The 18,543-nt window shown below is 32.7% G+C and overlaps 1 protein-coding gene across 3 annotated transcripts in view; it reads left to right on the forward strand.

The window, feature by feature from the left end:
* Snx13 (sorting nexin 13) overlaps positions 1 to 18,543 on the forward strand; it is a 122,538-nt gene that overhangs the window by 78,144 nt on the left and 25,851 nt on the right. For all 3 annotated transcript variants that reach the window (XM_087206682.1, XM_087206683.1, XM_087206684.1), the window contains exons 12-17: positions 2,408 to 2,507; positions 4,333 to 4,526; positions 6,735 to 6,839; positions 7,622 to 7,754; positions 11,436 to 11,473; positions 15,447 to 15,516. In XM_087206682.1, the coding sequence (XP_087062808.1) occupies positions 2,408 to 2,507; positions 4,333 to 4,526; positions 6,735 to 6,839; positions 7,622 to 7,754; positions 11,436 to 11,473; positions 15,447 to 15,516 (640 nt within the window). The remainder of the gene's footprint in view (positions 1 to 2,407; positions 2,508 to 4,332; positions 4,527 to 6,734; positions 6,840 to 7,621; positions 7,755 to 11,435; positions 11,474 to 15,446; positions 15,517 to 18,543) is intronic.

Here is an 18,543-nt window from a genome sequence, read left to right on the forward strand (position 1 = left end):
AAGGAAGGACAGGGATATAGCTCAGTGGTTAAGGGTTTGGTTAGCATCTGTGAGGCCTTGGATTCAATTCCTGGTACTGCAAAGGGAAAAAAAAGAAAAAAATGGTGGGGAGGCAAAGAAGGCAGGCTTCCTCAGAGTGCTGCAGCAGACTGCTGAGAGCTAAACCAGTCTTCTATGAACATTTTTCAGATAAAGACAATAAACTTAGAGACCCCACAAGAAAATATAAAAGTTTGGAAAATGCTAACATAATTCAAGGTTTTATTTTCCTTGATTTATTAATTCTGTTATTCATTTACTTATTTAGTATTTATTTAAATTGACAACGATATTAGGTGGACAAAATAAACCAACTTTTTCTGGAACTACCTTTTAGCTCACAGTCAGAAAATAAACAATAAACACACGTTTGAGTGTGATAGCACATGCTTGTAATCCTAGCAGTCTGGGAGGCTGAGGCAGAGGGATCACAAGTTCAAGTCTAGCCTGGGCAGCTTAGTGAGACCTTGTTTCAAAATGAACCAAATAAAAAGGGCTGGAGATATAGCTCAGTGCAAAGCCCCTGTTCAGTTCCCAGTACCACTAAGTAAGTAAGTAAGTATGTAAATAAATAAATAAATAACAAGTGAAGTCACCTTTTTGTCAGGTCATGATATCTGCTGTGAAAAAATAAAGTAGGATACAGAAAATATTGAAGATTGTTTTAGATAGGTGCTGAGCAGTTAGGTGATATTTTTGCATGGAGATATCTTTATAGCATGAGAACGTCCTCTGTTTCTGAGGAATCTTTCCAACAGAAGTTAATCAAGTATAATGACCCTGAGACAGTAACACCCTTGATGAGTTAGAGGCTGTCACTGTGGTTTGGTGAATGAATGAGGAATTGTACTAGGAGTAAAGTTATAGAAGAACCTAGAGGTTAGATCATACATGGTTTTACTGGCTTTGTTAAGCCTTTTATTTTTATTCTAATTGTTACCGAAATCAATTGGAGATTTGCCATAGCAGGTAACATAACCTGACTTAGAGTTAAAGTGATTGACTCTTTGTGAAGAATAGACTATGGTGGGATGGTGAGGGACAGGAGGAAAACAGACTGTTTAGCAGACTGCTGTTCTGGACCAAGTAAGAGACATCTGAGAAGGTTGTGAGAAGTGATTGGAGACTAGATCTAGTGCTGATAGGATTTGCTAATGGACTAAATATGAGTAAGAAAGAAACAAGGACTCAAAGATGATCCCATGTTTTTTAGCCTAACTACATGAATAATGATGCTGTTTCCTGAAATGTAAAACTGAGGGGTAGAGGTTCAGGAGAAAGAATCAAGTTCTGCATATTTTTATTTGAGATACCTGTTAAACATTCAAGTAAATGTTCAAATTGATAATGTTAGAGTTCAAAAGAAGGTTATTGATGGAGGTAAACTTTGTGAATGCTTGGAATTATCAAATGTTCATTTAATGTTAGAGACTGGGTGAGATCATTTAGAATAGTAAGTGAAAGCACTCATATACCAATCACAGCCCTCAGTCACTTAAGTGAATACAGTTAAAGATGAAATGAAGGAGCCAAACAGTACTCACTGGTAAGATTTCAGGAAATCCTGGGTGTGTGATGCCCAAGAATCAAGTGTAGAAAGTGATTAAAGAAGGGAGAGGTCGGTTAAGTAAAAGAATATTGTTGAGTAAGATGAGTACCCAGTGGTTTATTGCTGATCGGATGAGAGCAGTTTTGTGAGTAGTAAAGAAAGCTGATTGGAGTCTATTGAGGATACAGTTGAAAGAACCAGAAATGGTGCTGGTAGATTGCCCTATAAAGGAGTTTTACTGTAAAGGAGAGAAGAGAGTTGAGAGTTTAAAGCAGAAAATTAGTACCTTTAGTTCCTAGTGTAGTCACCATTTTGGCTCTGGATTTCAAGTTTAAATTTTTATTTGTGACCCATTGGTCTTATAATTATGCAGTGTATTTAATTAATTGAAGAAAGGAATAAGTATTTTTTTTAAATCTTGAGTTTGGTTTGCTAGCTGAATTAGCTAGATGAACTTAATGAAACAGTACTAATAAAGAGGTAAAGGTTTAGATTCAAAATAGACCCACGTTGTGACATACATGTGTGTTTTAGTTAACTGCAACCACTTTATACCTGTGAAAATTCTTCTTAGAAAAGAAGAATGATTGGTTTCATTTCTACCTTTTTTTCTTTAACCATTTACCTTATTTAAATCTTAGTGATCTTTTGGGATCATTATTTAAAACTTTGTTTGCCCAAACACTTTTTGATATTGAATCCTTTTAAAGTTTTTAATTGTTTTTAGAAGCTTGTCAATTCTGCTTTGAGTATCAAGTTTATCTTCACCATATTGAATGATTAGGTAATATACTAACCTGTATTCATGTCCGTCTGTAGGAAATAAATACTGTGAAACTGGCAGCAAACTTTGGGAAACTTTGCACAGTCCCGTTGGACAGCATTCTTATAGACAATGTTGCACTACAATTTTTTATGGGTAGGTAAATTCATTTTATTTAAATAATATAGCCCTTGAGAGGTTTAAAGTTTTTATTGTAGTAAAATATATAGGAAAGTTAATTTCTGAATTATTTTTAAGTATATTTAAGTTGATCTATATACACAGATATTTGCAACCATCACCACCACCCATCTGTAGAAGTTTATCTTCTAAGGTTGACGCTCTCTATCCATTAGGTTGATTGGCTTGCTTCACCTAGTATAACATCTTCAAGAACCTTCCATACTGTAGTGTGTCAGAATTTTCTTCCTTTTTAAGGCTAATATTCCAGGGTACAGGTATGTATGCATTATGAATGTGTGGACATGTGTTCACGTGTACACACAGGCACATTCTCACACCACCAACATTTTGCTTATTCATCCATCAAGGGATTCTTAGATTGTTTCTGTGTTTTAGCTAGCGTAAACAATATCACCATGAATATATGTATATTTTCAATTCTTTTGGATGTATACCCAGAAATGGAATTGATGGGTCCTGTGTTAATTTTGTCATTAACTTTTTGACATACCACAACATTATTTTCCATAGCAACTGTCTCATTTACATTCCTAGCACAGTTTACCTCCCAAACCTTTCTGCAGATGTTGTAATTTCTTCAGTAGATTCCAGAGTTCCAAATTAGTTACATCAGAGATTCTACTAGTGCAGTTATTGTGTATATGGGGAGATAGATTTCTTACTCCAATATCTTCCTTAAAACTTTTAATAATTTTAGTATTATTAAAATTTGGAGTGGTTATTATTTTGTATGCCAAATTAGATACCACCCTTTATTCTCTGAATTCTTTTTCTTTAGAAGCCATGGAAATAAGAGATTTATTTCTGTTAATGGAAGTAAATGCATTTGCTAAGCTGCTTTTAAAATACACTCTAGGAGATTCTAGTATGGTTTTAAATTTGCTGAGAAAGTATTTTGTTGAAAATGCATAGTGTGTGTGAATAACTTTTTCCCTCCCAGTAGTAGATTGAACCTCTGGGCTCACAGGTGCAAAGCAAGCACTCTAGCACTGAGCTATGTCTCCATTACGTTTTAAACTTTATCTTTAGAGTGTGTCTTGTAGACTTGCCCAGCCTACCTTTGAATTTGTGATCTTCTTGCCTCATTTTCTGAGTAACTGGAATTATAGGCATGTGCTACCATGCCCAGTAACATAAGCTATTTATATTGTTTTTATAGCTTTTGGGGGAGGGTCTTATTGCACTACATAGCCCAGGCTGGCCTCAAACTTAACGGCAGTCCTCCTGCCTCAGCTTCCTGAGTACTGAGATTGGGCATGTATTACCCCACCTGGCCTGTTTTTATACTATATGAATATTTTATTATGCATATATTTTTATTAATATTACATAAAATTGCTTCTGTTTGGTGATATTTTCAGCAAAAATTCCTGAATCTTCACTTGTGTGGCCAAAAATGTACATAGTTGTTGAAGTGCTAATATCTATTTTTAATAAGTCTAGAAAAATTCATATTATGACTAATAATCTTTATTCAGAGGAAATGTTGAACGTAGGTGAAGTAGTTTACTTCTAATGAAGCCTATATATATATAGCAGATCTCTTCACCAGAAGTTTTACCATTAAAAATGAGGTTTAAAAATTTAGAATTATGTGCTTCCTTTTGTATTTTCTACACTAGTATTTATTAATCAACTTGTAACATTTTCATCTTAGGTATTTGCTAAGCATTTTTAAAATGTAAGGTTTCAAGTATGTGATACTTAAATCTTAACTTGTCATGCAGCTACATGGACCCATATTAATGTCTGTTATGTTATGGGTTTTGTTTGGCAGATTACATGCAGCAAACTGGAGGTCAAGCACATCTTTTCTTCTGGATGACAGTGGAAGGGTACCGGGTTACAGCCCAGCAGCAGTTAGAGGTTTTATTAAGTCGTCAGAGAGATGGAAAACATCAAACCAACCAAACCAAAGGTCTTTTAAGAGCAGCTGCTGTTGGAATTTATGAGCAGTATTTATCTGAAAAGGTACAGATATATTTTGATAACTTTTCTTCTTCGGCATTATCATTGATAACAATTTTTTAATTCTTGCAAATTTGCATTACTTATGCCAGGCAGTTTGCTTCAGAAACACTTGATTCACTTAATCCCAAGAAGAGTCTTGATATGCATTTTTATCCTCCTTATTTAAGTGAAGATTCGGATGTTTAGAAAACTGAATTACAGTAATATGCCCAAAGTAATGCAAATACTAAATGATAGTTAAAATCGAAGATCATATATATATATATATATATATATATATATATATATATATATATCATGCAAAGGTAAATAAAAGAACTAGAATGGCTATCATAATGTAAGAAAAGTAGAATTTAAGATAAAAATTGCTATTAGAGAAGAGAATATTCTGTAATGAAGAAAGTGATTAAGTTGATTAAGGATGATAAAGCAGTTATGAACATTTATGCAATTAACAAAGTTCTCAAATATATAAAACAAAAATTTATAGAATTAAAGGAAGAAAGAGGCATTTCTATACTAATTGGAATGTTTAATACCTGTTCTCAATAATTGATAAAATAATTTGGTAGAAAGTCATTAAAGATAGATTCGTTGAAGAACAAAGCAGCTAGACTTAACACAAAGAATGTTTCCTTTCACAGCAAAATACACATTATTTTCAAGAACAGGTGGAACAGGGCTGGGGATTTAGCTCAGTGGTGCCGCAGCTGCCTCGTAAGTCCAAGGTCATGAGTTCGGTCCCTGGTACCAAAAATAACAAAAAAACCCAAACAAACAAAAAAAGAATATATGGAACATTCTCTTCTTGAAACATATGCTAGACCATTAAACAAAGCTTAATTGTATTTAAACCATAAAATTATGTTCTTTAATCAGAATGAAATGAATAGAAGGAAATTTGAGAAATCTATAAAGATTTGAAACATTTCTAAATAAGAAATCAGAAGAAAACTAGTTTTGTTTTTCAAATATTTTTGAATAATAAACTTCAGAAAATAAAGGGGAAATAATTTTCATTTTGTTTTGTGAGGGAGTATTTTGATACTTAAGTGAATGACATCACTTAGAAAACTAGAGACTAATTTCCCTCAGTAATACAGACAGAAAAAGTCAAAAGAATCAAGTTACTATGCTTGCTGCACAATTTTAATGGCTGTGCTACAATACCCTTTAATTTATTCTGACTAGCACAAATATTATGTTTGAGTTTATGTATGAATTTCATTTAAAAACTCATTAATGCATGTGCTAAAATTTTACCTGATGCAATATACTCAAAAAAGTACAGTTTTCAGAATAATCATATAACAAACACATCTAAGTATGCCATCCATCTTAAGAAACAAAACACATATGCACTGCACCTATGATGCACCTTGTATACTTTATTTGTTCTTCCCTGCAGTGTTTTATGTTCTTTCTTCCTGATGAAGCCAGTTTCCTGAATTTGGAGCTAATTATTCACTTGCTTCCCCATATATTTTTATCATTAATGTATGTTCTTCCAAACAATATATTACTTATGTTTGTTTTTAATCTGCTATAAATGGAACAATTAGTATATATATTGGGTTTTTTGCCTCTCAGCATTTTACTGAAATTCATACATGTTGATGCATGCAATGAGTAGTTTATTTTCAGTGAACTATTTTATTGCTTGGATATTCAGGAGTTTATTTACCTGTGATAAATGTCTCAGTTTTGGCAATGGGTAAAGATGGTTAAGAAGAATACAAAGCCCATAGTAGGGTACCCTAAATAAAGGTTGAAAGTAGTATGTTTTAGTATCTAATGGTGATAACTTGGATCATCCACCTTGAAGAATGTTTCCTTGAGGTGTGTCACTCAAATACTTTTATGGTAGTTTCTCTTTTAGTAGTAAGTTAATCTTGGAATGATATTCATGCTTACCAATAGTATTATTGAGAAGAGTAAAGGAAATAAGGAATGACTGTGTACCACAGCCTATAGTCATTGCTGTGTTTTTCCCTTGATCACTGGTGATAGCAATTATGATAGTAGTTAACTTCCTTTTTAATCATGAGTGTTAACAGTCTGTCTTTCACTTTTTATGTGTTATGCTTTGTATTGTGGTATTAAACTAATTATTTTAATTAAATAGTTTATTGTATTAAACTAGCTAATTTTTAAGATAGTCATGTTTACAAGTTGAAGGAAATTAAGAATGTTATTCTCTGCTTTTAGGCATCTCCAAGAGTTACTGTTGATGACTATTTAGTAGCAAAATTAGCAGATACTTTGAATCATGAAGATCCAACCCCTGAAATATTTGATGACATTCAGAGGAAGGTATTATATATTTTATCTTTCTTGAAAAAAATGTGTATTTCTATGTGCACATAATTAATATTTCAAAAAGTTACTGGAACATTTAAAAAAGAACAGTACCTAGAAATATTAGTTATAATACCTCTTAATTACAAAAATGTAGACCAGTTAGACCAATTTATTTTGTTTATTCCTTTAATTGACTGATGAGGAAAATACTTATGTTGAGTTGCTTTCTTTGAATCTGACTAAAGCCAAATATTCTAGTCTTGGAATTTGATGAATTGATGATATATAAATAACATGTGTCACAAATTCATTTTGTTTGTTTGTTTTGGTACTGGGGATCAAACTCGGGACCTTGCGCTTGCAAGGCAGGCACCAGAACCACTGAGCTAAATCCCCAGCCCACAAATTCATTTTAATATGTGCCATTATGTGTACTTGTTTCTTAGAAAATACTGTGTAGAATATTATAGATAATGTATTGTCATGTTGGTTGTTTTGCCATAGAATCCTTTCCCATCTAATTTAGCTACTGGAGAAACTAAAAAAATTATTTTTGAGAGAGTCTTATGATTATTTACATCTTGTAACAGATACTTTATAGCAAGATCTCAGTGTAGCTTTTGGTAAAGTCTTTTTTTTTTTTTTTTTGTACCAGGAATTGAAATCAGGGCCTCATGTTTATCAGGCAGGCACTATAGCGCTAAGCTATATCCCCAGCTTAGTGAAGTTTTTTAGTAAAAAAAATCACCATGTATTTATATTAATCTTTGATCATCGTGGTTTATTTCAACAAGGTATATGAATTGATGCTACGAGATGAAAGGTTCTATCCTTCCTTCAGACAGAATGCACTGTATGTGCGCATGTTAGCTGAGCTGGACATGCTGAAAGACCCCAGTTTCAGAGGATCAGATGATGGGGATGGAGGTGAGGTGGCACACATTTTACACTGTGTGTGTTTGTATCCCTATATGCATTGTGATTATCAGAAGGATGACCTTTTAAACAATATAAAAATGGTTTTGAAGTCCAAATATAAGTTGTAATATATTTTAAAAATCGATAATGAATGTGAAGTTTAGTTGCTATATCTAGATGTTGAAAACTTAGTACCAGGTTAGAATATAATTGTTGAAGACTTCAATTCAGTTTCCTTGAGGTGTGTCAAATACTTTCATGGTAGTTTCTCTTTTACTAGTAAGTTAATCTTGGAATGATATTCATGCTTACCAGTAGGATTATTGAGAAGAATAAATGAGATAACAAGGAATGACTGTGTACCATGGATTGTAGAGCAATATAAAAAGTTGCAGTTTTTTCTTTCTATCTTTGTTTCCTTTTCTAAATCCTACATCAGTGATGGCAAATCTATTGGAGACCAAGTGCCCAAACTGCAACCTGAAACCCACTTATTTATCGAAAGTGTCAACATTGCAACTAAACCTGAAAACTGAGGTTTTAGTTTAGAAAAAGCAATTTATCCAGGGCTTGGCTGCTGGGGCGACTTGGCTTGCGTGCTGACAGAGAGGGCTCTGTGTGCCTGCTGTGGCATGTGTGCTATAGTTTTGCCACCAGTGTCCTACATAGTATGGAAGACTTCAGCTATGAGACATCACAAACCTATTCATTCTAACCTTTCATCTTTTTCAAATGAGTACACTGAGATCTGTCAGTCTGTTCTAGTGTGAAAACCAGACTTTCAAGAGTCAGAATATTTAGATTTTACCCCCACTCTTATCCTAATCAACTGTGTGATGTTGATAAACCACACTTAATTGCTTTAATATGTGATTTAAAATGTTACCTACATATTCTATGGGAGTAGTTTTTGATCCTTTAACACCAGAACACCTCCAAAGTAATTTACATTGACTTTTAGTTTCCAATCCTGTCTTTCTAGCTGCTGTCTGGGCAGCTTATAGAAGCAAGTTGTGTCATCTTAAACGTCTCCAAATGTCGTATTTATTTAAAACATTAATTGGTTTTCATTGAAGTACATGTGCCTCTTACATATCAATGATTAATCTCTCACATTTGAATCATTGAGTCTAGGACACCGCTTTCCAACATTCTACACCCTAATTTATGACTTTATTTACCTTCTATACTGAGAAATTATCCCAAGGCCATAGGTATAACTTTTCCAAATATAATTCCTATTTTTTACTTGTCTTTGTGATTTATTAAAAGTAGTTATTCACATTTTTGTTATAGTTTTATGACTTTTAAAGTTAATCTTATCGACGCCTCATGTGTATTTTAGGCATTCCAAAATGTTCGCTGCTTTTTAGACATTCTGAAATAATTGTTCAACTCAGATATTATAGTGTACCTGACTTTAAAAATATTGTCTTCTCTGCAGTTTAGCCTAAAATTAATGGATCAAGTCTTGTTATGTGTGATAGTGTCCTCTGGTAATTTTGTTTTTCTCTGAGGAAGAAATATGATTCCTGTTTAACCAAAGTTAGTTAAGTAGGTGGGTAGGTAGCAGGATGGCTTGTTTGTGTGGGCTGTCCTTTCCTTTCTCCTTCCCTTTCCTCTCTTTTGGTTCATGATTTCTTTCTTTCTTTTCTTTTTTTTTTCCGTAACTGGGGATTGAACTCAGGAACTTTGCACTTCCCAGGCAGTTGTGGGGCCATTGAGCTACATCCCCAGCCCTCTTTCTTTCTTTCTCTCTCTCTTTCTCTTTCCTTCCCTCTCTGCCTCCCTCCTGAACTCAGGACCTTGTGCTTCTGGGCAGGCATGGTGCCACTGAGTTAAATCCCTGGCCCCCATGATTTCTTTCTTTAGTTAGATCAGCTTTAAATTACTTTAAAAGTTTCTCTTATCCAGAATGCTCAGGACTGGAAGTTTTTCAGATTTCACGCTTTTTTGATTTTGGAGTATTTGTGTAGACTTTATAGTTGTGCATCTCTAATCCAGAAATCCAGTGTTCCAAAGTCTGAAACTTTTTGAGTGTCATGTAGACGTCCTAAACTTTTAGATTTTGAAACATCTTCGATTTCAGACTTTTGGATTAGGGATTCTTTACCTGTAGATATTTTCTGTTTTATTAAAATAAAATCTCACAGTTTTTTTTTAATTGCCCAGTTTTTAAAAATATTTAAATTATGCTTTTTCTTTCACATTTTAATTTCAATCACATTATTTTTCTCACCATTTTTAGTAACTTGTCTTATATTAATAGACATTTATTACATTATTGATTAAATTTAGCCAAGATTGATTTTATGCTGTATTTGTAGATCTTATTGTGGATCAAGAAAATCAGCTATGCCTTATTTTGCTCCTGATTTCTCCTTTTAACTTACTTTTTGTGGGAAGATTTAAGAGGTTAGTGTACCAGATAAGAGGTAGGAGAGACATACTTGAATGAGGAAGAGAGTGTCATTTGTTTACTCATTTATATAGTGATTTCCTGTAAACTAAGGGATGATCTCTGGTGATTTTTCCTGTTTGCTTCTGTGACTAAAAGTCTGAGGAACCAAGAAATATTTTTAGACATTTTGGAGTTGTTTAATGTAGAAGGTAATACTAACTGCCTCTTTCTGTAAGTAAATATAATCTTGCTCTTTGAAGACCCATTAAGAGCACCAAATTTATAAATAATTTAAGGGTTTAAAAACATTCATTAACTTACCTGCACATACATATTGCCTTACAATAGGTTTATTTGTATTTTAATACTTCAGTTGGTAAGTTAGTTTATATATACAATAAAACCCTGAGGGAAAAGATAAATTTAATACATTTAATTGACTTATTCCCTAACATTTATTTTATTTTATTTTATTTATTTATTTATTTTAACTTTTTGTTGTTGTTGTTGTTCCGGTACGGGGGATTGAACTCAGGACCTTGCACTTGTGAGGCAGGCGGCTACATTTATTTTAAACATTAATTTTTTGTTGTTGCTTTTTAAAAATTAAATGGTATTGTATATGGACTTACAGATATCATATGGTCTATTAGTTATATATTGATTTAAGAATCTAAACTTCCAATATTTTTCAGCCAAATCTACCAAGGAGAAGTGGTCTTGGTAGTTTCATTTAAAATTAACCTATTTGTCCCTCACACTAAAGATTAATTTTATTTATAAATTTGTTTTATCCAAAGAGCCAGAAGTAACGGTTCTGTTATTTTCTTCCTTTTTTTTTTTTTTTTTTGGGTACCGGGGATCGAACTCAGGTCCTTGAGCTTGCTAGGCAGGCGGCGAAACCACTGAGCTAAATCCCTGGCCCCAGTTCTGTTATTTTCTAATGGGCTTCATTCTGCATTGTTTCCCTCATGGTTAGATTGTGTTGGACAACTTGATATAATCCTATGAAAATAAGAATCAGAATATTTAATGATTGTTCTCCTGTGAATGAATTTTTTTCTTTCTCCAGCTGGCAGGTACATATATATTTTATCACTGAAATGCCTGTTTGACTTGGAAATTTGAGATTTAAGAGATTAGGTATTTGGGAGTAAACCATCATTTTTCTTTACTGTTTTTTGATGTTTTGACTTAATGTGACATGTATTGTTGATGTTTGAACCTTAGATAAAGCAACTGCTTTGAAAGATTTTTACTGTATACTGAGTTGAATTTTCTCTTCACAGAATCTTTTAATGGATCTCCTACAGGAAGCATAAATTTGGTAAGTGCTAATTTAGATATTTTAAATATTAAAGTGACTTGAAAGTCATGTAAAAGTCTGAGTCTTGACATATATAGATAAATGTTCCCCCAAATTGTTCTTTGTGTCATAAGACATTAATTATGATTTTAAGAAAATGTGAGGGCTGGGGATTTAGCTCAGTGGTTCCACTGCTTGCCTTGCAAGTGCAAGGTCCCGAGTTCTATCTCCGGTACAAAAAAAAAGAAAATGTGAAGTTCATATATAAGGAATATGTAAATTAAAACTTACATAGTATACAGTATTTTATTTTTTAAAATGGGATTAGGCCACACCTACATAATTGCAGATTCACTTTATAAAGGAATTGGTTTAATTATTTTCAGTTGTAGCATTTAATGCTGTATTTTTTGGGTTTTTTTTTGTTTTTTTTGGTACCGGAGATCGAACTCGGGTCCTTGTACTTATGCAGCAGGCGACAAAACCACTGAGCTAAATCCCTGGCCCAATGCTCTATGTTTAAAGCACTTCAATTTCTTTTTGAGATGGCCTCAGTACCCACGGTGGTCTTGAACTCTTGTAGTGAGGGATTTTTTTCCTGCCTCATTTTCCTGAGTAGCTAGGGAGACATATCGGTATTCTATGAAATTTTCAAGCTAGAGTTTGGTTGGAAGAAGGAGGTAGGTTAAAAAGGAGAGATAGAGCATTTTTGGTTTTGGTATTGTTTCACAAACTACTAAAACAAATCAACCAGAGTGGTATGTCAGAAACTGTGTAACTTTCAAAATGTTTTTATAAGTCATTTGATATCAATATCATTTACATGTTAGTTGTTAAAAATGTTACAACAGAAATGAATTTGTCCTAGAACATGAAGCGTTAGTAATAATATTCACTGTAAAAAGTTTCCAAATGTGAGGAAGCTTTTCCTTGGCTTAAAATTTTCCAATACAGTGTTTGTGCAAGTGTTTAAACACTGGTAAATATTTTTTCCGCTAATCCATGTTTGGAATAAATGCTTCTTCAAATAAGAGAAATAGACCTCTTTTGTCACTTAGTAATATAAAACATAGCAGTCTCTGGATTTAAAAAGTCACATTAGAGATCATTGACTTTAATTTGTTTTTCCCATAAATTTGTTAAATTCAAACATTTAAGCAGCTAGAGTCTTTCACATTCTTTTCAAAATGCATATACAAATTTTGCTACCAGCATTTTAGAAATAAATATTTTAAACTATTATGCTAGCTTATTCCACTCTACTAAGCAAAGGATGTGTTTGGTGTTTTATTTATTGTGCAGTTGAGATAGGCAGGTAAAATATTTCTAGCATATCTAGCAGTACTGTTAAAATTGTGTTTGTTGGGCCATCACAAAAAATTTATAGTTTCAGCTGGGCACAGTGGTGTGTAGCCATAGTCCTAGCTACTCAGGAAACTAGATGGGAAATGCTTGAGTAGAGTTCAGGGCCAGCTTGGACAATATGACAGAACCTCATCTCAAAAAGAAAAATATATAATTTTAGTTTTTGCTTTAATATAATGTTAAAAGTATTTTTTTTTCTTACAATAAGTTTAAGAATCTTAACTGAAGGATTATTTTATACATTGTCTTTTTTTCAGGACAACACTAAATGTGCTTTTTTAAAAGCACAACTTTTAAAAAATCAGTTAATACTTGTATTTCTAAAGCAGATATAATTCTCTAGGTAATATTTTACCAGTTGTAATTTTATAGTCTTTTGTTATTTACTTGTAAGTGTAATTGTAACATGTTTTTTATTAGATTTTTTATCATGTGTAACAAAAATAGTACTTAATGTTTATTTTAAATATGCTGAAAAAGACATTTATCTCCAAAGTTAGGATAAAATATAAATGAACACCTAGGTGTTGTATAGTATGAGATACTAAAATGTTTAAAGTTACAAATATGTGTATTTAGCTTTTAAAATATCACCTACAAGGGAAGGTTATCATTATTAATAATGCTTTTTAAAAAAACACTTGAGCTGGGGATTTAGCTCAGTGGTTCCACCGCCTGCCTCTCAAGTGCAAGGACCCAAGTTCGATCCCCGGTACCAAAAAACAAAACAAAACAAAACAAAAAACTTGATTTATGTTTCCTGTGCTAGCTTATAATTGAAGGAAGTTTGGTAGATAGCTTTCCACAGGCCAAATAGTGGCAAAGTAGTCAGTCCATTTCCTCATGGGTTCTATCTTGCATGTAAAAAATAATACTAAAGATTTTGCTGTTTCTATTAAAATGTTTTATTAAGGGCCACATGAGTACATAAAAATAAGTGCATTTAATTTAAAAAAAAAATATTTTCATTTATAGTTTATTTTGACAAAGATGTAGAGCAGGTGTTAACAAAATTTTACCACTGTGAAGGCTGAAATATAAGAAATAATAGTTGATATGGATGAAATCTCTTAAAGTATCAGTAGTGGAACTTGGAGTAGACCTAATTTAATTTAATTTAATTTAATTTAATTTAATTTAATTTAATTTAATTTAATTTAATTTAATGGTTCTGCCACTTGACCAGGGAAGTCCTGTGTAGCATCTATATGTAGAATTATCACAGTTTGCTTCTCTTGATGATCAGTCTTGAGTAGAAACACTTTCGGTTTTCTTCATAGTCTACAGTTGCTTGAAATGACTTTATGTCCTATAAATGGCTGATGTAAGTATTTAAATGACTCTCTTAATAATAATTGGTAACAATTGGTCAAAAAGACTCATTCAGGTCCTATGGTTTTTAAAATATGAAATATGTCTAAGATGCATAGGACTGACTCAGCACAGTCATACTCCTATCTAGAGTTTATTACACTGAAAGCATATAAAGCAGAGTCAACAAAGGGAAAGAGGGGGCGTGGTGAAAGTCCAGAGGAAGCTAGATACAAACTTCCAAAAATTCTCTCAAGGGGAGTCAAACAAAGTATTCTTAATTTCCCAAGCAGTGAGCTGTGATGTACATGTTGCCACCAAGAAAACTCATCAGAAACAGTACACAGGTTTTTATTAGAGGCAGATGACATACGTAGTGCATGCTCTGTCTACTACATGTGGCATCCCAGACCCAGAAGGAAGGCAGGTTTTCAGCACAAACCACATTGTTTGTAAAGACCGTTTTAGGTACAGCAAGCCTAATATTAGTTAGATAATGGTAGGAACCTTCACTAAATCTTAACTTGCCAGGTGCCATCTAACCTTGTGAGCAGATTTTTTTAAGAAGAGTTTCAGGCAGCCCTGCTAGTTCTCTTTCTGCCCAGTCTGCCTTCATTATGTGATTGTTCACTTTGTATGTGTGGGCGTATTTACATGTAGTAAAATGCCTTTAAACTTTGACAAGATTAATTTTGTATCATTTAATAATAATATTTATGGAATTATTTTTGGAAATTAATTAAATCAAAATTTTAAATTGCCATTTTAAAAAATAATTTCCCATATAAAAGTCTTAGTCTACATTCATTTAATTTAATGAGTAATCATAATTATAGTTAACATTTGCTATTCTTGGTAGTCTTCTTAAATATTCTACATATCTTCTCATATTCTTATTTTAGAGCTAAAGAATCTGATTAAATTATTTAACTGATAAAATAACTTATAAATTGACAAAATTGTTAGTGCAAGCCTGGCTATAGTATATTTCAACACATAAAAAATTAAAATGTTGATATATCTGCTTATTGTCCAATTTTTATTTTCTTGCCATATATCAAATATAATTGAAAAATAGCAATTTGCAATATATGGACAAGCAGTGAAAAATAAGTCATGTAATTATTGATTACCAAAGTGTTTTATAGTTTCTTAATCTTGGCTTTTCAAAATTTCAGTGTAAATGGAGAAGAATATTATTAAGTGTGTGAATACAAATAACATAAAGTACACATGCAGAAAATGCGAGCAATATAGATTTAGAATTTTAACAGTTTTTCCTGTAAAGTTTAAAAATTCTTTTTAAATTTTTTTCCAGTCTTTAGATGACCTTTCAAGTGTAACTTCTGATGACTCAGTGCAACTTCATGCTTACATTTCAGATACCGGTAACAGACTTCATACTGTAACTACTACTTTTAAAGTGTTGTTTATTTCATTCTTAAGTTATTTTCTACATTTAATTTTACATTTTTTTTTCTGTTTTCTGGTCATTTTTTTCCCCTGCAGCATGTTCTTCATTAAATCCTGTGATGTTTTATTTACATATGTATTTGGGTGTTTTCTTTTCTCTGAAGTTGTCATTGTTAACATTTGAAAAAGCTCTAACAATTCTGGAACCAATCTTTTCCTCTTTGTACTTGAGTCTCACTGTTAATTGTTTGCTTAACTCTTATTTGGGGAGATCTTCTTTACTGGGGGGATCTCTGTTCAATTTTTGCTTTCATACATGCAGAGCCAGACTAGATAATGGAGTAAGTGAAGCCTTGCTGTCCATAAGTTGGTAGAAGTTCGGAATATGCTTGAATGGGCTGAGAAATCTGTAGGATGTCATGATCAGCCAACATATACAGAATTGTTAGTGTACCCAGGAAAAAAATTAATTTCTTTCATCACTGTTGCATTATTAGATAATGCTGAGTATTAGATAGTGATGAGTATTAGATAATGATAGTTTTCTTACCTCACTATTCCTAGAATGTGTTTTTTCATGTCTCATACTGAAGTTCAAACATACTGAGGTACATACCTCAATTCAGTGTCATTCTTACATTTTAGACACTGAAAAAGATTCCATAGTGTAAGTGAGTTTAAAAATACTAATTTGCATTTTATGAAGATCTTTGTTTTATTTTGCTTCTCACTGGAGCTAGAGTCTCACTTTGCATTTTCTTCCCTGCCAGATTTATGGAATAGTTTTTCATACTTGCTGACTCAGTTGTTCCTTTATCTTTTGCGTATAGTTGGTACATAGATTGCTGTTACATGTCCTGAGATATTGCCAATTAAAGCAGAATCTTCTTGTAAAACTTTGTTACACTTTTGATAGTTGTCCCACTTTTTCCTTCCGACGTTTCTTAAGATTCTTTTTAAAATCTCTTCTTTGTTGGCTCATCTTCAGATTATGAGAGTTTTTGTTAAAGTGCAAATGTTTAGTATTTGTCTTTTTATTTTTTGGTGATCTTAAATTTATATGTCTAAAAAAAGACATGCAATATCTACTTCTGTTGTTAATATTTCTCTTTTCCAATATTTCTCTTTTTTCCAGCTCCTTTGACTTTTTGTTCATTCATTTAGCAAGTCTTTACAAGCTTTTTAAAGTGGATGGAGAGTATTATACTAGGAATTTTTAATAACATATTGTCAGACGGATATTGATACTGAAGAGGAAGCATAGTATTGTGGTTCAGAGCACAACTTTTTCAGTGAATTGCTGGAGTTCAAATCTTGGCTCTTCTCCTTAATAGTTGAGTGGAGTTTGTTCTCTATTTGCACTTTCTTCATCTGTTAAATGGAATAATAATAATACCTAACTTATAGGGTGGTTATGGGACAAATTACATTAGTCATTAAACATGATAGGCATCATATGAATGTTCGTTCATAAATACTTATTTTTCTAGTTGGACACCAGAGTCTTGATCCCAGTGTCCTTAATACATCTGTTGTAGATGTAAAGATTTACAGTCCAGTGCAGTGCTACTTAGAGTGCTCCATGAACTCTAGAGTCTACTTGCTTCCTTCATTGAGAAATCTTTTTAAAAACTGGTTAAATTAAGCAGTGTGATTAAGGAAGTTATTAGCATTGTGATGATAGATCCTTAACTTATTAGGGATTAATAAGAAGTGATTTGTAGACTACCTGCCTTAAATAGTATTGCTCTAATGAAAAAAATCCTTCTTGTTTTATCACTATCTTCTCAAAATCAATATAGGTAGCCTCATTCTCTTCTTTTGAAATCAAGTTACTTTTCTGTCTTCTCCTTTTTTAAAAAAATAGCAGCCTCATTACTCTTCCTGTTGTGTATGTATACCCGAGTAATCTCCCCTGCCTAGCAGTTTGTGACAAATCCTCATTCTCTCTTTTAGAATGCCTCCTTACATTGCTCTTTCTCCTTTTGTAACCCTTGCTGTTTTCCTTGCTCTTGTTATCTTGTAATGGTTATGGTTAGCTATCTAATTGGCCTCTCCTTTCTGTTTGCTTTTTCCAAATCTGTCTTGTACACAACTGATTAAAGCCATTCCTTTGTTGCCATGCCAGCTCTGTTTAGAAATGGTGACTCTGACTTAATGAAAAAAAAGTGCTGTATTGTTTGATTTGGACAGATCTCTGAGAGAAAGTTGATTTGGGGAGGTGAACAGTGAATACAGTTAAAGCCTCTTTTGTAGAAGAAGATAACCAAAGTCTATTTGTAGGGTTTTTTTTGGGGGGGGGGCGGTTAATCAGAAACACTGATATTAGATGAAAAGGGAATGAAGGACAATTTTGAATAGAAAGTGCAAATCATAGAAATATTTTGATGAAAGCTTGTCCATCACCTCTTGTTAATATAAACATCTAGCTTATGTTATTAAAATAATTTGTTAAGATATATAGAACCTTCTTTGCCTGATTATTTACAAATTAGCAAAATACTATATTTAGTCAGTTCCAAAACTTGACTATTTTTTTTCTTGATTATGGATCAGTGTGATCCACTATTGGATCAATTTTAGATTTATTAATATGGTAGTCTAAACTGCTATGGAAAATCCTGTTTTGTACATGCAGAAAGGCTGGGAACAATACGTTAGCTAAAGCAGGGAAATCTAAGGTGCCATAGATCATGAGGAAAAACACATTCTGAGAAGTGAAGAGGCATTAAGACAAGGGGCTTGTAGAACTATAAAGGAACATGAAAACCACTGTCTTAATTTTGATAGCATTTTTATGCTTTCAAGTTTAAAACAGGTAGGATGAGCCAGTGCCCTGTGAAGCTGGAAAGCAAGTCCTTTACATAAAGCCCAGAGCTGTAAAAGCAGCATGATGTGAAAGAGGTACTAGAAAAGCTCAACTTATCTTTAAGTTTTAAGGGGAGAGAGCTGGAAATATCAAGATCGTGATAGGAAATAGTATCTGTCACCCACAAGAAATT

Source organism: Heterocephalus glaber, unplaced genomic scaffold (genome assembly GCF_053883595.1).
Source record: "Heterocephalus glaber isolate CG9 unplaced genomic scaffold, H.glaber_assembly_v1.0 deba00000676, whole genome shotgun sequence".
NCBI classification, from domain to species: Eukaryota; Metazoa; Chordata; class Mammalia; order Rodentia; family Bathyergidae; genus Heterocephalus; species Heterocephalus glaber.